The 18756-nt window shown below is 52.6% G+C and overlaps 4 protein-coding genes across 4 annotated transcripts; 2 read left to right on the top strand and 2 right to left on the bottom strand.

Annotated features, from left to right (window-relative positions):
* Positions 1–582: 582 nt before the first annotated feature.
* Positions 583–2929, top strand: M436DRAFT_40529 (uncharacterized protein; the record flags this gene model as incomplete). Its single annotated transcript, XM_013574741.1, has 3 exons — positions 583–690; positions 749–846; positions 895–2929. 3 exons carry the CDS (start codon positions 583–585, stop codon positions 2927–2929), a joined length of 2241 nt encoding a protein of 746 aa, XP_013430195.1.
* A 1939-nt stretch (positions 2930–4868) lies between these two features.
* On the bottom strand, positions 4869–6758 carry M436DRAFT_61206 (uncharacterized protein; the record flags this gene model as incomplete). The annotated part of the gene is made up of 1 exon (XM_013574827.1): positions 4869–6758. One exon carries the CDS (start codon positions 6756–6758, stop codon positions 4869–4871), a length of 1890 nt encoding a protein of 629 aa, XP_013430281.1.
* A 615-nt stretch (positions 6759–7373) lies between these two features.
* M436DRAFT_61205 (phosphatidylserine decarboxylase proenzyme) lies at positions 7374–8624 on the top strand (the record flags this gene model as incomplete). The annotated part of the gene is made up of 1 exon (XM_013574826.1): positions 7374–8624. One exon carries the CDS (start codon positions 7374–7376, stop codon positions 8622–8624), a length of 1251 nt encoding a protein of 416 aa, XP_013430280.1.
* A 330-nt stretch (positions 8625–8954) lies between these two features.
* On the bottom strand, positions 8955–14024 carry M436DRAFT_39759 (uncharacterized protein; the record flags this gene model as incomplete). The annotated part of the gene is made up of 2 exons (XM_013574605.1): positions 8955–11631; positions 13897–14024. Coding segments are annotated over 2 exons (2805 nt in total), but the record flags the coding sequence as incomplete, so codon positions are not given.
* Between the last annotated feature and the right edge of the window lie 4732 nt (positions 14025–18756).

Below are 18756 nucleotides of genomic sequence, written 5' to 3'. Positions count from 1 at the left end.
CGACTGGCGGTGTGTTCTGTAATCATCCAACCGGTATTGGGACGTGATCTCGCATCTCCCGTGTTGCGTCGTCCCAGAGTCGCACGTCACTTTTTAGCCATTTCTCGAGTTTAGGATGAAATTGGCCCCTCTTTGACGTTTTTACATCAATCCGAGCATACTCGACATTTTCGTCAGCGGCCGGCGAGTCTGATGAACGACCAAAAGCACCTTGCTCCCGAGGCCGTCATGGCGAATGACGGCCGGAGGTCAATCAACCAACAACCCGATCACTACCCCCCTCAACCTCAGTACGTTGCTAATGGAGCTTCGCCGACCGTCTCCCACCATAATGGTCCGATGCAGCCTGCTCCCATGGCCTATGGAATGCCTGGTCCTCCTCACACCGGCCCTGGTCCTGCTCCTGGTGCATTTCATCCTGCTGTGACGACCGGACCACCTCAGCAGATATCGATGCAGACATCGCTTCCGCCAGCGCCCTATCCTCCTGCTTACGGCATGCCTCCGAACGCAAACCCTGCCGTTGCTGGTGCCATGTCAGAACCCATGATGATGCACGATCCTAACATGGGTGCGCCTGGCATGTCACCTAGACATCACTCTGCTGCTATGCTCTCCGCGCACAAGCGGGCATACCGTCAGCGCCGCAAGGATCCCAGCTGTGACGCGTGTCGCGAACGCAAAGTTAAAGTAGGTTCCTAAAGCTCCAACACGCGGGCTAGGAGACCAAGGACTAATACGACGATAGTGTGATGCTACGGATACATCCAGCTGTACAGAATGCTCGAGCAGGAGTGTCAAGTGCCAGTTCACCAAGGAGACTAACCGACGCATGTCCTCGATGAAGTGAGATGATCGCATATGAAGAGTCGAGGTGAAGCTAACAAGCATTAGGCATGCGCAAGATCTCGAACGGCAGCTGGAGGAAACCCGACAAGAGAACCGCCAACTTCGTAACATGCTCAGCGATCAAGGCGGTGCAAGTGCAGGCGCCTCTATGGCACCACCATCGACCAGTGTCTCAGGACCGCCCGAGATCACTCCCAGCAAGCAAAGAAACGGCCGTCCACTCGTTATGAACAGCTTTGATGGCGTGAGAGCCAACCTTCGCAAATTCAGCCAAGGCATCTTCAAGCCACCGCATCCTTACAGCATGCCTACTGTGCAGGTCCATTGCGCCGATTCGTCAACACCTTTGCCGCCTAAGCAGCTGGTTGACAACCTGTTGCAGAATTACCACACCGTTTTGCAGCCGCTATGCCCTTTCCTCCACTGGCCAACCTTCATCGACGAATGCGATCAGCTGTACAGAAGGGGCACCTTCCAAGGGCTACGTCAGATTTGGAAGGCTCTCTTCTTTGCAGTCATGGCTTGTGGCTGCAGCATACAAGATGCGAGAGGATCCGCGCATCCAGAGTCAGAGTGCATCAAGTTTGCTGAGGTAGCTAAGTACTGCACAAAGTCGGTAGATGACGACATCTCGCCTGACCATGTGCGCACTTCGCTGCTCCTCAGCATCTGCTTCTCAAACATAAATCGCAAGGCCGCAACTTGGTTCTGGCTCGGCTCTGGAGTCAGGTTTGCTCAACTGCTGGGACTGCACCGAGAGCATGGCCAGCTACCGCAGTTTGAGGCCGAGATGCAAACCCGTCTCTGGTGGTCTGTCTACAACTGGGACAGAATTCTGTCTCTTGAGCTTGGTCAAGTGCCCATCATTGACGATAGTGATGTCGATGTCAGTGAGCCCACTCCTGTTGACGACGCAAGCATAGGGCCAAACGGACCTGGAAATCCGGGTGCCCGTCCGAACTCACTTATAGTCTTTGTTCCCATCGTACGCATCATCTACCCGCTAAAGAAGACACTCAAGTCGCGCACCGTAACCGCCTCGACTCTGAACGCCTACGACGAACACTTCCGCTCCATCATGGGCTCCTGGCCCGATCCGTACCCGATCCACTCGAACGCCCCGCTCGACCCTGTATATTTCAGTGCTATATTCTTGCTGCAGATCGCTCGCTTCCATCTCTACCGCCACAATCTCGCTCCTCCTTGTCGTCCCCAGGAGCGTAAAGATGCTCTCTACCGTTGCCTTTCAGTCGCTAAGGACACAGCCGTCTACCTTCAACGTTCCATTCAGACGTCTCCCGGCCCGCCTCGGTACTCAGCTCAGCCTTTGAGACCAAGCCCCGAGTGGAATGCGCGCATGGCTGATATCTCTCCATTTTTCCTTGTCTTCCACTTTTGGCGCTGCACGCTGGTAGCCGCTCTTTGTGGAGACTACGCTACTGCTCTCATCTGCGTGATGCCACTGAACGCGATTGGCACCCGTGTGATAGTCAACTCGGCTTGTGGACGCTACCTCTCCTTTTTCCTGGATTGTCTGGTGGAGCGTATTCAGAACGGCAGAGGCAGCCCTGAGATGCTGGAAGCAGATGAAGAAATGCTGGCCTACGCCAGCGCTGATATGCAAGGCTCACACGAGACTGCTTGGGCTTGGACTGGTGGCGAGGTGTTGCAGAGAACATTGGACCATACTGCCACCGCTGCTGAGGGTGCAACCAGCGCCTACGATCATGCTTTGGGAGAAGAGCCTGAGTGGAATGGTTGGAATCGTGTAATGGATATCCTGTCTCAATTGGAACAGGAGCAGCATCGCAGCATGCAGCAGCAGCAGCAACAGGGTCCACCACCTCCACAACCGCAGGCTCATCAACAGCAACAGCCTCCTCCACCACCGCAGTATGCAGCGCAGCACATGCCGCCTCAGTATGCTCAACCCCACCAACAGGCGCCATCAGCACCATACTTCCAACCACCCAGAGCGCCTACACCGCATATGACTCCTGCCCCCGGTAACGCTGGGTCATCTAATCCGCCGGCACCAGCAGGCACCAGCTCTCGCATCAGCATTAAAGATATTATTTAGACGACCAAGGACGCTTATGACACACGCACGCATTTTCCGTTATCGTTTTGTCATTTCTTCCTACAAAGCGAATGCATAGCCCGAGGAGAAAGGTCGGTATCCCAGAAGGAGGCTGGGAACGGGGCGGGAGTTTTTTATTTGTTTCGGCTCGATTCGGTTGGTTCGCCGATTGAAACGCATTGTTGTTCACTACTACGAAGATCACGGTTGTTCGCTTCAAATGTCCATCTCCTTTTTCATGCTGTGAATCTCGTTTATGGCTATGATATGCAGATCTCTCTATCCAGCTCCATTTGTACGGCCGAAATACACACGTTGAGCGGCTTTTGGTCTTTTGACATATCATCGATACCGGCCGGCATCTTGAGTTTGTGCTTTGCTTGCGTGTTCAGCCATGTAGATCTTATTGTCTAGTCCATTCTGCAAGGTTCCAACTTTTAATATCACAGATCTTCACCGGCAATAACGAGTATCAAGACAAAGGTTCGCACTTGCGCTCTGAAGGTTCAAGGTTGCCCTGGTCGGCTAGATAGAGCAACAAGAGTTTCTTACAGGCAATATTTGCGGGAAAGCAAAAAGTCAAGAGAAGAAGTGGAGCTTGCAGCACTCCTCTCCGCAAAGGAATGCTGCGCCTACTAGTATCGGATGCTGCACTTTTGCTGTGGTGTCTTTGTGGATCTTTTCTACAGGTGAGGTTACATCCGACAGGTACACCCATGCATAGTTCACGTCCCACTCCGTTCGAAAACACGACAAAGTACCCTTTTGGCAGATACCGCACAGGGATCTTGCATTACTCGTAGAAGCATGCATCCTTTCTCGCATCCTTGCTGACCCAAGATCGCCCCGGAGCCTCTTTCCGGGGGTGGCCGGTCCACGAAACTCCAAGACGCAGCCAGCCACGGGAAATACCGCTTGGCAAGCACAAATTTCGCCCAGCAGCAGCACGCTTCGGAAAAATTTTGCTCTCTCCCTCACCTCCACAAACTCCTTTTCCATGACGAACCCAGGGTCACCTCACTTTTGATGAAAGAGGCGCATACGAACTACGCCAGCCCGGTATCCCAAGAACCGTTTGAAATTATCAGTTTTTGCAAGCTGATGCTGAGGGTGTATCGCTGAGCCCTCGATGGAGAATACGACTTAGGGCTTCTTTGGACCCCCCCAAAAGAAGAAGGTGCGAAGCAGCGGTGGCTGTCCAGATATCAAAGTCAATAAGCGGTCATCGATGCATTTTTGACTAGACTTATGCTTGAGGATATCACTGCTGCTGCTGCTGCTGCCTTTGTGTTTACAGGTAAGGGAACACGAAAACACCATCTCGAAGGTCGTCCTTCTCGACGAAGTTTTGAGAAGTTCATGCATGGTGGTGCAACCCACTGGCCTTGAAGGTGGGTTTGTGATGCTCTATACACATCACTCTCTACTCTCATCACCTAGACGGAGTCCAATCACTCCTTCATTCTCCTTCTCTTCCTTCTCTATAAAACCCACACATCAGTCCTCTGCCTCGCTCAACCTCCTGCAAACCCCATCAGAAAGTTTCGAGCTGGATACACTTCTTCATTCCCTTCCGGGAAAAGAGAAGCAAAGTAATGGACAAGAACAAAACCCGAAGGTCTTTGAGTACGACTGCATATCGTCATTCTCCAGGATTGCTTCTTTGGTCGTAATTTACCACTCGGGACAACCGTTTCATGTAGCTGTAGAAGTATGTAGGGATATCAAATGGTCTTGTCACAGGTCTATCGCCGTTTCTCGCATGGTATACGCATCGCCTTCTCGTCTGGCACATAAGCAAATCAGTCATGCGAATCGTCACTTCAAGGTCCAAGAAGGGATTGAAAGTGGCAGAAGCGTGGGATTGGAACTCTGTGTCTATAAAGTGGCAGGAAAGGAGAGAACAAGTGCCAATCATCTCTGCCTCGATATTCGCTCCTCACCAGTCTGCAGTGAGATTGTTAAGCTGTTGGGCTCTCTGCTCTTCGCGTGACAAGGTGGGTTCAGACGCCGATGTCTGCTCTGCGCTAGTGCCTTGTGTTGCTGTCTTTCTTTCCCTTATTTCCTGACCTTCACCAGACACATCGTTGCTGGTAGCTGTGGTGGTGGATGGTCCCTCGATAGTAGTGACTGTGTCGTTTGCTTCCGCACTCGTAGACTCTGCTTGGGTGCCGGACTGGCCTGCTTCCAGTTGTCGTTGACGCTCCGCTTCTGCAGCCTGTCTCTCACCTTCTTCACGTCTCTGCCTTTCCTCTGCTTCTCTTCTTGCAGTTACAGTGCGTTCACCTACACCGGGCCATAATGATGCAATGAGCAGGGCGAGAAGACGTTCTACAGGTCTCAGAGCTTGTCTGATAACACCATGCTCTTGCTCCTGTGGTTGACCAGGCAATCCGACAACGGCCTCCCACCATGAGCGAACGGCATCCCTCACGGTGTTACCAATGCCGTTAGCATTGATGGCCCAGAAGACAACGCCAATGGCAAGAAGAGCTAGAGGTCTGCGCCATCCTTGACCTGTACCTAACAGGATCCAAGCGAAGAACAAGAGACGGAGTAACATCCAGCCCTGAGCCAGCAGAGGCTGCCATGGAGCGAGAGCATTGAACTCTTGGTTCTCTGCACCACCTTGATTCAGTTGTTGAACAATCTGCTGAGCAACCTGTTCCGGAGGCTGCTGGGGATCAACAGCAACAGGTGGTGGGTGGAAGCCAGGTGGAGGCGGGGCTTGAGTAGCGGGTGTGTGAGGTCGTGTGTGGGCAAGTAGTGGATTGGGCATGCTAGGCATACCAGGCACAGGGGTATGCGGTAAACTTGCAGTGTAGGTGCCTTGTGGAGAGAAGAGAAGCGCTTGCGGACCGGTAGGTGATGACAGCAGGTAGACTGTAGGTGAAGCCGGGTTGAAATGCTGCATCTGAGGTTGAGGTTGTTGGTGGAACAGGTTATGGAGAGATGGGAAGCCAGGTAGAGGCATTTGACCCATGGGCATTCCTTGCGAGCCGAGAGGGATGGGCACAGCAACGGTGCTATGGTTTATGGTGATGGTGGCGGTACGCTGTTGTTGTGGTTGTTGCTGGGGCATATGTTGTGGCTGGGAGTGTGGTTGCATATGTGGATGATGCTGATGAACGTGTGGGCGTGGGTGTTGGTGGACAAATTGAGGTGGGAACGGAGGCGGAGTGTGTGGAGCGGACTGTGGAGGAGTTTGTCTCAGCATGGCGAACTGTGGTGGAGGGTGAGCTTGTGCATGGTGCTCGTGGAGTTGTCTTAGGTGTTGTTGCTGGCGTTCCATGAGCTGTTGTAGCAGATTGGGCGGAGGAGCGTGACCATGCTGTAGAGGAGGAGTGGGAGCGGCGGGATGAGGTGGAGTGGCAGTGGCCCCTTGCGGTGCTGGGACAAAGGCAGCACCTGGGCGCATCAAGGGATGGTTTGCGGCGCCCGGTGGTAGGACGTTCGGTTGTAGATGTGGAGTGCCTCCTGCAGGATTCTGGGTAGCCCAATTCGCAAAGGGCGGCTGGCGAGTAGCAGCCGTCTCCATGGGCGTGGGAGGAGCGCGGACAACGAGGTGTAGTGTGAAGGGCGTGGTCTGGGTGATGGCGGCTTCTCCGAATATCTGGGCCAGCGTGTCATTGTCGTTGGCCAGGAGGCGTCCAAAGTGGATCAGTCTCATGCGGTCGGGTGTAGGGTTCGAGGGCAGCAAGTCAGTCAACCTAGACTTCAGGCTGCCAATGGTCGTGTCGACAGGCACATCAGCCATGTCGAGGCCATGGCTCAGTTCGACAGCCGGCGAGAGGATTCGCAGCGACAAGGTGCGAGCTGGCTGTGCCATGTTGTTGTCGAAGGGCAAGGATCAGAGACGCGCAAGAAGATGGCAGGCACGACTCAACTGCGCATGGAAAAGTGCGTCCGGAGTGTGAGAAGCATGTGAAAGTGCAGGGCGAGAGTTTGGACTTTGGTCAAGCTGGCCGTTCAGCCCTATCTCCGGCCACGATACGTCAATTCGGGAAGGGTCGAAATCCGGGGTCGCTCCTTCCAGCTGATGTCACTCGATTTTCCCTGTGTCTCCCTGCGACTTCCTGTTCAGTCGTCCAACATGTCGTCCACCCTTGTATTACGGAATCGAGCCTTGGGCAATGCCCACGCGCCGCTACTCAGGACCTCGCAACGCTTGAGAACCCAAACTTCGCGACCCTTCTCATCCTCTCGCCCCTCACACGCTCCCTTTGGCACGCGCCTTCGGAATGCTCTTCGCGACACAAAAGTTGTCTGGAAGCCTATCCCTGTCGGTCTCGGTATCGCCTTCCTAGGTGGTCTGCAGTTTTACCGCACACAGGCTCGTCATAGCGAAGAGGAAAAAACTCGCCAGCAGGCCGAGCTCGAAGATGGAGGACAGGCTCCCAAGAGACAGCGCATAAGGCCCTCTGGTCCCTGGCAGGTCCAGATCATGTCCACCCTACCACTCAAGGCCATGTCTCGTATCTGGGGTCGCTTCAACGAGCTCGAGATTCCCTACTATCTCCGCGTCCCAGGGTTCAAGCTGTACGGCTGGATCTTTGGCGTCAACTTTGATGAGATCAACGAACCCGATCTCCACGTCTTCCCCAACCTCGCCTCATTCTTCTACCGCACCCTCAAGCCTGGCGTTCGTCCTCTGGATCCCAACCCCAATGCTCTTCTCAGTCCCGCCGACGGCAAAGTCATCCAGTTTGGTACCATCGACAACGGCGAGGTCGAACAAGTCAAAGGCGTCACCTACTCTCTCGACGCTCTCCTCGGCTCGCAAAAGCCCACTCGCGCCACTCCCAACCCGCATCCCAGCAAAGATCGCTCCAAGTCCGCAGATCAAGAGATTATCCGCGCAGACGAGGAATTTGCCCAGGTCAACGGCATCTCCTACACCCTGCCCAACCTCTTCTCTGGCGGCAAAAGTAAGGATCAGCCAAAGACTGCCACCGAAGATCAGTCTACACCCGCAAGAGCTAGTTCCGAACAAGAAGTCCGTGATTCGCTCGCTCTAGGTGACGGCGCCGGCGCTCAAGACAACTGGTGGCAACCCGTTTCCACCGCCGCACGACCCACAGCCCTCTACTACGCAGTCATCTACCTCGCACCGGGCGACTACCACCGCTTCCATTCCCCTTGCTCATGGGTCGTCGAGTCCCGCCGTCACTTTGCCGGCGAGCTCTTCTCCGTATCTCCATATCTCCAACGCACACTCCCCGGCTTGTTCACCCTCAATGAGCGCGTGGTCCTTCTCGGTCGCTGGCGCTACGGCTTCTTCTCCTACACACCCGTTGGCGCCACAAACGTTGGCTCCATCAAGATAAACTTCGACAAGGAATTGCGCACAAACTCGCTCACCACAGACACAGCAGCCGACCGCGCAGCCGCCGACGCAGCAGCAAAGGGTCTCGATTACTCTGGTTTCGCAGAAGCAACATACAACAATGCCTCGCCACTCTTGCACGGCCAACCTCTGAAGCGTGGAGAGGAAATGGGAGGCTTCCAATTGGGAAGTACCATTGTACTGGTCTTTGAAGCCCCCAAAGGCAAGAGACCCAGTTTTGATGAGGGATGGGGTGAGGCTTCGGGTACGTCCGAGGATAGACGCGGTGGTTGGAGGTGGAACATCAAGCCTGGGCAGTATGTACAGGTTGGTCAAGCTATTGGCTGGGTGAGGGATGAACAGCAATAAGTTTTTTATGATCAGCGTTTTTGCTTTCTTTGCACATCTAAAACTACATATCGTGTTAATGTAAGGGGAATAGATGTTTCATTATTCCTGTCTTAGACGAGCAACCCTTTCTTCCCTTCCTTAACAGAATGTTCCACTTCTGGCTCTATGACATACTTTCTCTAATATTGTGCTCTGTCACAAGATACCGAAAAGCAAGATGCAGAGATATTGGGAAGGTCATGCGATGCCACCTCCCAACCTCATTCCTCACAAGCAAAACTCCCATCACCAACAAGCAGAACAGCAACACTCCTTCCAATGCATATCTTGGCTTGCAAAATACCTCCCTTAACTGCTCGTCTTAGCAAACACAAAGTCAATCCTCGACCTCTCATCCGTCACCAAAGTCCTGAGCACCACGTCCTTGACCGCATCCTCTGCCTTCTCCTTGACAGTGACGATACCATCTTCTTCGTCACCATCAATCTCTCCCTCGCCCAAAGCGATCTGTTTCCTCAATGCCACGGCGTCTAGATGGGAGAATTGCATGAGTGATGCCATGGCCGCTTTCTCATCTTTGCCTTTGCCACCGCTCTTCTTCTTTGGAGAGAGACTGGCGTGGAGAGCGGTATGATGTTGACGACGAAGGCGTTCTTGGGTTTCTGGATCGACCTGAGAAGACCGGAGGAAGGAAGGGAGAGCAGGCATTTCTTCTTCTGCATCTGAGTCTTCTGCTTGACTGTCATCATCGTCTTCTGCTCCGGGAGAAGCCGAGGCGGCGATTGGCGATGCTGAAGCAGAGATGGGAACAGAGCCATCACACGCACAATGGCAACCAAGAAGATCATGAGTTTGACAGCCCTCGCGCAAGTCCAACGTAAACAGATCTCGGAGTTCTTCAGGCGAGAAGCTCGACGCGTTGGCCTTGTTGTCCACGATTGAGTCAGCCAAGCCTTGCTTGGTGAGCTGGCGCTGGAAGATCTTCTCCTCCAGTGCTCCCTTGGTCAAGAAGCGGTAGATGTGAACGGGATGTTTCTGGCCGTCGCGATGCACACGTCCCATAGCTTGAAGATCCGTCGCTGGGTTCCAGTCGATGTCGAAGAGAACAAGGCGGCTGGCACCGATGAGGTTCAGGCCTACGCCACCAGCTTTGGCGGAGAGCAGGAAGACGAAACAATTGTTGGCTGATGTACGGTTAAATTTGTCAACCAACCCTTGACGCTGGTTTGCGGGTGTCGAACCATCGAGGCGGAGAAAGGGGTAATCGAGAGAGGTCAACAGTTTACCGATCATATCCAGCGTAGCTGTGTAATTTGAGACCACCACAACCTTTTCCTGCGTCTTGGTGTGGACGAGGTGGAGGAACTCGTCTAGAACTTGCAGCTTGCTGCTACCTGAACTCATGAGATCCGACGCAGGAACTTTGGTCAGTAGTGATTTTACTGTTCCCTCTTCGGCTTCGGACGCGTCTTTGACCAGGAGCGAAGGGCTGTTGCAGAGCTTCTTCAATATGTTGATCATCTGAAAGGAAGCTTCACTACTCTTTAGTACTTGATTCAAGACCCCGATACTAACAACGGCCTCGTACACATCCTTCTGTACCTGGGTCGGCTGGCAGTACACCACGTACTCGGTCTTGGGCGGCAAGTACTTTGACAGGATCTCTGCGGTTCGTCGAAGGATGAATTGACCAGTAGTCGATGCAAGCTCTTCACTGCATGCCTGACCCTTTTCAATGTCTTTGGCGGTTGCACCCGGCGTTCGGCTCTTGAGGATGGGGTTCTCGTATTGCTTCTTGAAAGACGAATATGTTTTCAACAGTCCGGGGTTCACGAAATCGACCATAGTGTAGAATTCACCCAGGTCGTTCTGAATAGGCGTGCCGGATAGGATGATCCTCCTCTCAGTGTTTAAAGACTTGATAGCCATAGCTGACTTGTTGTTGGCCGTTTTGAGTCTGTGGCCTTCGTCGGCAATGACGATATCTACACCTAGTCCTTGTTGCAGTTCCTCCTGGACGTTACGGAGCTTTTCGTAGCCGATAATCAAGATGTTGTAACTCTTACCCTTGGTAAAGTCGCTGAGTCTAGTCTTGTTGTTCTCAACAACCAGGACTCCCACTTTCTCATTTCCTAGCCATTTCTTAAACTCTTTGCGCCAGTTGTTGATGAGCGTGACGGGACACACGATCAAGGCCTTCTTGATCACTGGACCGTCCTCGTAGATGGGATTCTGTTTGAGCAGAGTCCAGACCAAGGCAATGGTCTGCAGTGTCTTTCCCAAGCCCATTTCGTCTGCTAAGATTGCACCCTCGCCTACAAATGGTCGCATACCCATAACGCACTCGTACAGAAAAGCCACACCGTCACGCTGATGTTGTCTGAGGTGCTTGGTCAGATTCGGATCCACGACAACATCTACGATGTGCTTTCCAGGAGGTGCCTGCTTTGGTCGCTTCATAACAAGCGCGTTTGGCTCGTTGGGGTCGTGACGAGGAAGACAGACGGTCTTGCTATCTGACTTTGAGCGCGACAGAGGGACACCAGTCTTGTCCAACATCGGACTTTTGAAAGCGGCACTCGGTTTGCTGAGCATACTGGCGGACCGCGGCAGTGCTTCAGCCTTCGGGTCAGAAGTGAAAGCAGCAGCAGCCTTTCCGAGCATACTTGCTGGTTTTTTCTGCGTCTTTAGAGGTCGAAGTGGCGTCCGAGCAAGCGGAACAATAGTACTGGTCTTGACCGTAGCTGGTTTCGGGGCCTTCTTTTGAGATAACAATGACTTGGCTTCTTCTCTAGAGATGCGCGAGTCTACCTCGACTTCCTTACCAGCCATGCTGAGCGTAGATCCAGGAAGTAACGGCGTTTTGCAAACTGTTCGACCGATATCCTTTCCATCCGAATCCTTGAGGGTGGCATATCCTTGAGACACGATGAGAACGCCATCCCCATCCCAGATCTTGTTCTTTTTGTTAGTCACCTTGCGCCAAAGAACAGAGAATCTGGCATCCACAGGGTCTTCAGATGGCCTTTCAGGTGACTCGCAGATAGTATCTGAGGAATCTCCATCCTGTTCAGGCTGTGGTGGCGATACTTTCAATCGCTTGGCAGGTCGTTCAGGAACGGGTTCCTGAATCTGCTGTGGGGTTGGTCCAGACGGTCTTGTGAGCAACGGCGATTTGAATGGCCTGTACATGTCGCTTGCCGTGCTCTGAACCAGACTGGTTGTTCAAGAGTATAGTCGATTGACTTCGCCACTGGTGGCTGCGCATACCACAAAGGATGAAATTCGGCGGAAGACGCGTTGTTGACGCGCGACCGTTGCCTGACGACATCGTTAAATGCTCTTGCCAAATTTGTGCAACCGACTCAACTTCGAATAATTTATGCGCGAGCACTAAGATACCTTCAATGGCGAAGACCTATGAAAGTCAATACGAGGCAGGAGTGCTAGACACCTATCCCTCGGCAATTGTGGCGCGGTACTTTAACGTGGGCAGTCAATTGATAAATGTTTTGTTCGATTAATTGACAAGTCGTGGTAGATCGCTAATAAGCCCCCATCCCTGTTTTTACTCATCCACACGCCCTTGAGGGTCCTTCATCCATGCTCTTTCGACCGCTTCAAAGCAATATCGCGACCAACCAGTATTTTCCTCAAGCCAAAAGAAATGCCCAGTGTTGATGATGCCGCCGAAATATGAGTAGAGATAGATGTACCACCCGTAATCAAGACTCAAAAGCCTTGAAATGCCGAATAACGCCGTGCTAAACTCAAAGCTCGCTTTTTCTCCATCGAAAAGCAGGCCTTGCGAAGAACGCCCAGTAAATCCTTCCCAAACGTCAGAAATGGTCGCTTCAGATTACCATCTGATTTGAAACTAGTGCAGGAAAAAAGAGACGACGAAAGAAAAGTCATTGCCGTAAATCGCGATTGGTAGATCGTAATGCCGTCCGAGTAACAATATGTGGAAACGCCTTGGAACACAACTCGAGCCTTTTCACCAAGTGATAGAAAGCATGCGCATTGTCAAAGCAATTTGTTCGTGGACTTGAGACGATGTCGATCCATGAATCATTCGCTGGTGGTAGTCCGCGGGCTGGTGTCTTATCTAGCAAGCGGTCTTCTCGCCGTCCACACATGGCTGCAGAAGAGTCAGTAAGAAAGATTGTAGAGCCGAATATAGATCCCGGCAAAGCTTACATGTTTGTGTATGCGTGAATCGAACGATTGCGGATCTCCGCTCGTACCCCGGCGAGGAAGCCTTCAATCTCTTGCTTACTCCAGCCGAACACACGGGAGAATGGGCCTAAACTCAGTGCTTCTAGACCAGCACAGAGGTCCAGCGCGGTCTGATGGAAGTTGCCAATGTTGAAAGCTGTGGGGTCGGTTGACCACGCCCGATACGGTGCTTTGATGACTCGTTCTGAGATGTCGGTGAATCCAGCTTGTGACAGAGCTTGTCGAGTATTGTGTGAATAGCGGATAGTCTTTGGCGTCTGGTCGGTAGCTCGCACCAAATAGTCATACCATTGCCGGAGATACGAGTCCGGGGGTAGTGTGCCGTCATCACAACGAGGCTCGAAATCAATCTCGAGTTGTTCGATACACCCAAAGCCGGGTCGGAGATGTCTGATTCTGTTAGCTTAGTCGATCAAGGAGGAGTCTGTAAGCAGCGTACGAGAAGACTTTGGCGTATAAGTTTGGCCAGCTTGAAACACTACCACAGAGCATTTGCAAGTGAATCAGATCCCACGAGTCTTGTCCTAGACTCCAGTAAGGAGTCTCGAAGTTGAAGGGTATCTGAAATCGGACGTTGGGCGGGATCTGAGCAGGTTGAAGGTTGGCAAGGTCTAAACCAAGAACCTGACGATATTTGGTTAGTTTTTGAATCAATAAATTGATCGCAGAGAATTTACCTCTCCTTCTGGGTACTGCCTGTTGACAAGCGCATTAGCTCAAGCTCACGGCGATGTGATGGCAGTAAACACTCACTCGCCCATGTCAATCGCCCAGAATCCAGTTCCGCAGCCAAGGTCCATTATTCGAGGGCGGCGAGTGACCTCGGGGATCAGCCTGGCCGAGTGTAGACTCAGTCCAGCTTTGTCATAGAAGAGATTGTGGTATACGTCCATCCGATGGCGTTCCTCCTTGGATTGGACGTCAGCGTATGCAAAATACTAGCCAATGCGTAAATTGGCAGAAGCATGAGAAAAAGCGGCTCACCTCGTCATGCGGATACATGTATAGACCCTTCTGCCACGCGTGGTACCAGCGTCCATTCTCTTCATACCATTCTTGCTGCATTGGTGCTCTCACAGAAACGGACCTGTGAAAAGAAAAGGGTAAGAAACTGCGAGACCGTTGGGTGCAAGAACGACGAGGTGGGTGGGCTGGCGGGAGCGCGTTGAGGCTAGACGGGGAGTGGGAATGGATACGCACAGCACTTCTTGAGGGGCAACGAGAGACGCGACTGCTATTCTAGACATTCTCAGAAAAAGCCACAGCACATGATCTCCAGTGAGGGCGAGGACGGCGCGCGGCGGCTATAAGAGCAAGTGCAAATTGAAAAGAAGGGCCAAGAGGACGAGAACGCGACCCGGGGCGTGATCAGGCGAAGATTTAGTTAGCAGCAGCTTAGAACCCAGCGACAGCAAGCAGTGGCAGTAGCAGCAGCAGCAGCAGCAGTACTAACGTCGACAAGGCTCGGGGGGACGTGGGCGGCGGGGCGGGGCAGAGGCACTTTAAGGACACACGCAGTCAAGTTCCCAGCGAGACGGGTGCAGAGAAGTCATCAGCAGCGGAAAGCTGCGCAAGTCTCGGATGGCTCCCGGGCTAGTGCTCGCAATCTGTTTTGTGGGAAAGGGCAAGAGGAGCACCTACCTTGACAGACTCGGAATCAAAGCGCGCCAGGGTTAGGTGCAGACAGCAGCCGTGGATCCAAAGGTTCTACAGCACAAGCTCGTGCATGCCACTGGGGCGGATGGACATCCCCTTGGACTGGCACTTTGTCGCCGTGTATCACCCAAGCATCTTCTCATCTCCATCAAAACGCCAGCTGCACATGCCCCCACAGCAGACGGGGGTTTCAAGTTGGGCCGGAAGCTCAGGCTCGGCACGACACCGTCTCACCTCTGGCGGCTGACTGGCTGACCACGCCGTCGGGGTCGGTCAATTAGGACAGAGGCGAATGAGCTAGAGGATGTGGCAGGTACACCGTTTCTCTGTGCACTGCACCAAGCCCAGATTTACGGATCATCCTCTCGAATGGGCGACTGATTACACGCCCTCGTGCAGCCCGAGTTTCGCACTTCCCTTCTTTTTGGTCCATTGGTGTTTTCCAGCCTGCTCTGGTTCCACGACGGCTTCACTCCCGCTCGCTCTCCTTTGCTGAGCGTGCCACTGGCCACAGCACCGAAACACCGCAGCACCAAGTTAATATCGCCAAAGTGCTGTTATCTCGGGTCCCGGTCCCAAGATCCCTGCTTGCCGCTAACAGCCCGCTGTCCCAAGAAGCCGGCGCTCTGAACCACTACAAACCTTCCATTCGGTCGGTTTTCTTCAGCGTAGCCGACTGATACGACGTACACACAAGTCCTTCTCCTGCTGCACCGTGAGGGTTTGGAACTGTGGCCGGTCAAGACCCCGAGGACGTGCTTCAGTTACCATGGCTCTCACCAATCTACGATTCTGCCTCTGTTCATGCGGGGAGCACACCATTAACAGCACACCGGGTCAGCCGACTTCGTGGGCTTGCGAGTGCTGACATCACAGACTTGGGTCATGTAACAAAGCTGGAAATTGCAAAACTGGAACGAGCAACACCTGCTTGCGCCCTGCCATCTCAAGGCATGTTTTATATACAACAACAGACGAGCCACACAGTGAAGGTTTAGACGACATTTGGATCCCTTCCGTCAGATGGCGCCTCGCCGGCAGGGGGCTCTGGCCAAACGGCTGGCCCGAATCACCGGTTACTGCCGCCGCTATTACTGCAGTTGTGGCCAACAAGGTTTCAATGGTAGGAAAAAATATTGGGCCAGGGCAGGTTGAGAGGCATGAAGGATGTGATGTGATGTGCTCCAGAATGAATCCAGATAATGTTGACTCTCACACCCATCTGGTCTCAGTCTCTCACTGGAAGGAATTACGACCAGGATCCGGACTGCTTCAACTACAGCATGGAGTCAGACATACGTACAAAAAAAACATGCAACATAATCCGAGAGAGCCATGATTGCACTATTCCTGCTGGAGACGACAGACTGACCGACAAAGGCCGGGTATGTGCTTTATGGCAAATTTACCACGCATCCAGGGCTGGTAGAATCGTCTGACCCAACGCTCTGTACATCCCAAGGGCAAAAGGCAGTCACCTGAGCATCTCTACTTTGTCTGTATCTCCAACTAGTTTTCGACTAGAGTCGCATCTAGTGAGGGTTGATCTAACATCCACTTTCAACGCGCGACTTTGACGCTACGAAAGTATTGCGCACCTCTACAATTACGTGGCTGGTTCTAGCACACGGAAATGGTACGGAGTACTGTTACGTTAGCAACATCGGATATGACATCTGGCCGATATCTGTACGAGATCGGCTCGCGCTCCATTCCTTCGGGGTGCCGTACTGCTGTCAGCGTCATCCAATCACACAATTTTCGGTGTGCAGACAAGCCCGACCCTGATGGATCATAGCGTTTCCGAGCCTTTTGCGGACTGCGGCCCTCTCGTTCGTGTCTTCTTGGCAGCCACACTCTATTGAGCAAATGGGGATTGACAGGGACAGATAAGCTGACTCGAGTACCACCCGAAGTGCTGGATTTCGGGTTTCACATCTAAGTCCTCTGTTCGTGCTCACATCTTCGACTAGTTCTCAGGACTTGCGAGCAAGAAAAAAAAAAGGAAGACCAGGTCAGCGACATGGCCACAACGTGGCGTTATGCATCCAATCGGTGAACAAGCGCGATAGATGCACGCTTCTGGAAAAGCCCTGGATACTGTACCACCCTCGCTACCACAAAGGGCGGGCATCGCGACCGTCATCTAACACCAAATCTGCTACTGCTCATACACACGCATGGTGCGTTCCAAGAGGCTGTGAGATGCGCAAAAGTTAGGGACACTTACCCACCGAACGGCCCCTCTTTTAATTATTCTCGCACGTGGCCTTCTTAGTGAGAGAATGGTGGCTAGGTAACTCATCTACCCGCACGCAAGCTGCCGCTGTCAAATGTGCTTGCTCGAAACTGCTTCGGGTCTTTGGGAACGTTCTGGTGGTCATCTGTTGCTGACTATGTATTCGAGCGACCTTGCCTGACGGTATTACATACCTCATATTGTGTCTAGGAACTACGTAACTCACCAAAGTCAGTACTGGGCAACTGCAAGCCACACTGGACATCGATATCTTGCTCTGCGGTGCTATTTGCAGTATATTGGATGGTTCCGTCACGGTCTGCAACACGCTTCCTGAAACAAAACACTCAACAATATCCTGGTAGCTCTCCCGCTTGCAGACCAACCCGGTTCACATACTATCATGTTTTTCGATGAGGATCGTATACTGTACCGCAAGACAAAATTCATGCGAGCATCAATCCTAGTGAGCAACTGGGCTCGTCGCGTGCCTTCTAAGCCGCCGATATGGTTGATGCGGAATCCTTCAGCATTCCGAACACACTCCGTCCAGGCCTGCGAGCGGTCTGTGCTAATGACTTGCACATCCGCAGCAACAAGACTCCCTCAGTGCTGGTGACGGTGACCGCGACCCAATCTTCTTTTTCACGTGGATGAGGTTCGAGCACGGCCAGGTCCGTGGTACCGCACGTAACACTCGGTCAAGGTTTGAGGGTTGCTTCGATACTACAAGAAGATGATGATTGGCCGACCACAGCTACCAGTGCTTAGGGGTCGATACCTCCTTGATTCGCACGGGCTTTCGCGCGTTATCTGGATGCAACCTTGCATTTAATTCGACGCAGATACAAGCATTCACTTCTGTATACGTTCCTGCTTAGCACGTACGCTTCCCGGGTTCATTTTTCGGTTGCTCTCTACCTACGCGAAGACGACACGCCCTACAGCGAAGCTCGAAGTCGGTCGATTGTTTCTTCTTATACTTGCGTGGAAGTGCTCGCTTATTAACCGCGAAGTTGATTCGTCTCTTCGATGGACTGGTATCGTTGTCGCATCGGCTACCAAACAGAGTCTCGGCCAGGCCATGTATACCATTTTTCACAACAGCTTTTGCCTGTGTCCCGTACAGCCATGCGGCCCAGAAGTCATCGAAAGGCGTTTTCGAATTTCGATCCATGCACCACCGTCGAGTCTTTTGTCTCTTCTCATATACATTCTGTTCCGAATGGGCTGGATAGCATTGTCTACTGGCTAGATATCTTTACACCATGGCGTTCGCTCATCCACATACATGTGCATGCTGTTCTGTGTATTGGACTTGCAACAGTAAGGATAAGCTCAGACTTCCAGTACTGCCTCTCATGTCCATCTCTTTGACTACTTCTTGGAAACGGCTACTGAGCGCAATTGTGGTCAGCCGCAGATGCCGACACGATTTTTGCGAATCCGCGTGTGCCGTGCTTGTCAACAAATCCTACGCCGCAAGCATTGCTGCCTACTCCAACGACCGACTGGTTGGTAACGAAGATTTATGATCTGTAGTATGCAACTCGGTCCATCTGTCACCAATTTTTGACGAGATTTATCCATGACGAACCATCTGTCCGGCCAATATGGCTTCCCGACTCGTCGGGTGTGCACTTCGCGTATGTTAATCAAAAGTCTTGGTGGCCGTGGGCCATTGTGCTCTTCATTTGAAAACCACTTTTCAAACTGCCGTGTTCGACTTTGCCTGGTCATCGAATGCTAGATCCACACTTTTTCAGGCTGATCAAGATATGCGATATTCGACGATGCAATAATCTTCCTTGGCTGTACCGAGATACATTGTTTTTCAGTCACTCGCTTCCGACACATCGGGAACGAGATACGAGGGGAGCGCGAAAGGCAACACACAAGGAAAAAGATACGTACACAGCGCTAGCCCTTTCTCTCACTAACAAGATACCAACCGACAATTAGATTAACTGCGAGGAATGTCAAACACGGCAAGCGATCATCCGCAAAGACAGAAGA

The sequence above is a fragment of the Aureobasidium namibiae genome, assembly GCF_000721765.1.
Source record: "Aureobasidium namibiae CBS 147.97 unplaced genomic scaffold scaffold_3, whole genome shotgun sequence".
Taxonomy (NCBI): Eukaryota; Fungi; Ascomycota; class Dothideomycetes; order Dothideales; family Saccotheciaceae; genus Aureobasidium; species Aureobasidium namibiae.
The sequence above is the reverse complement of the archived record's forward strand: the minus strand, read 5'-3'. Positions and strand labels throughout refer to the sequence as shown.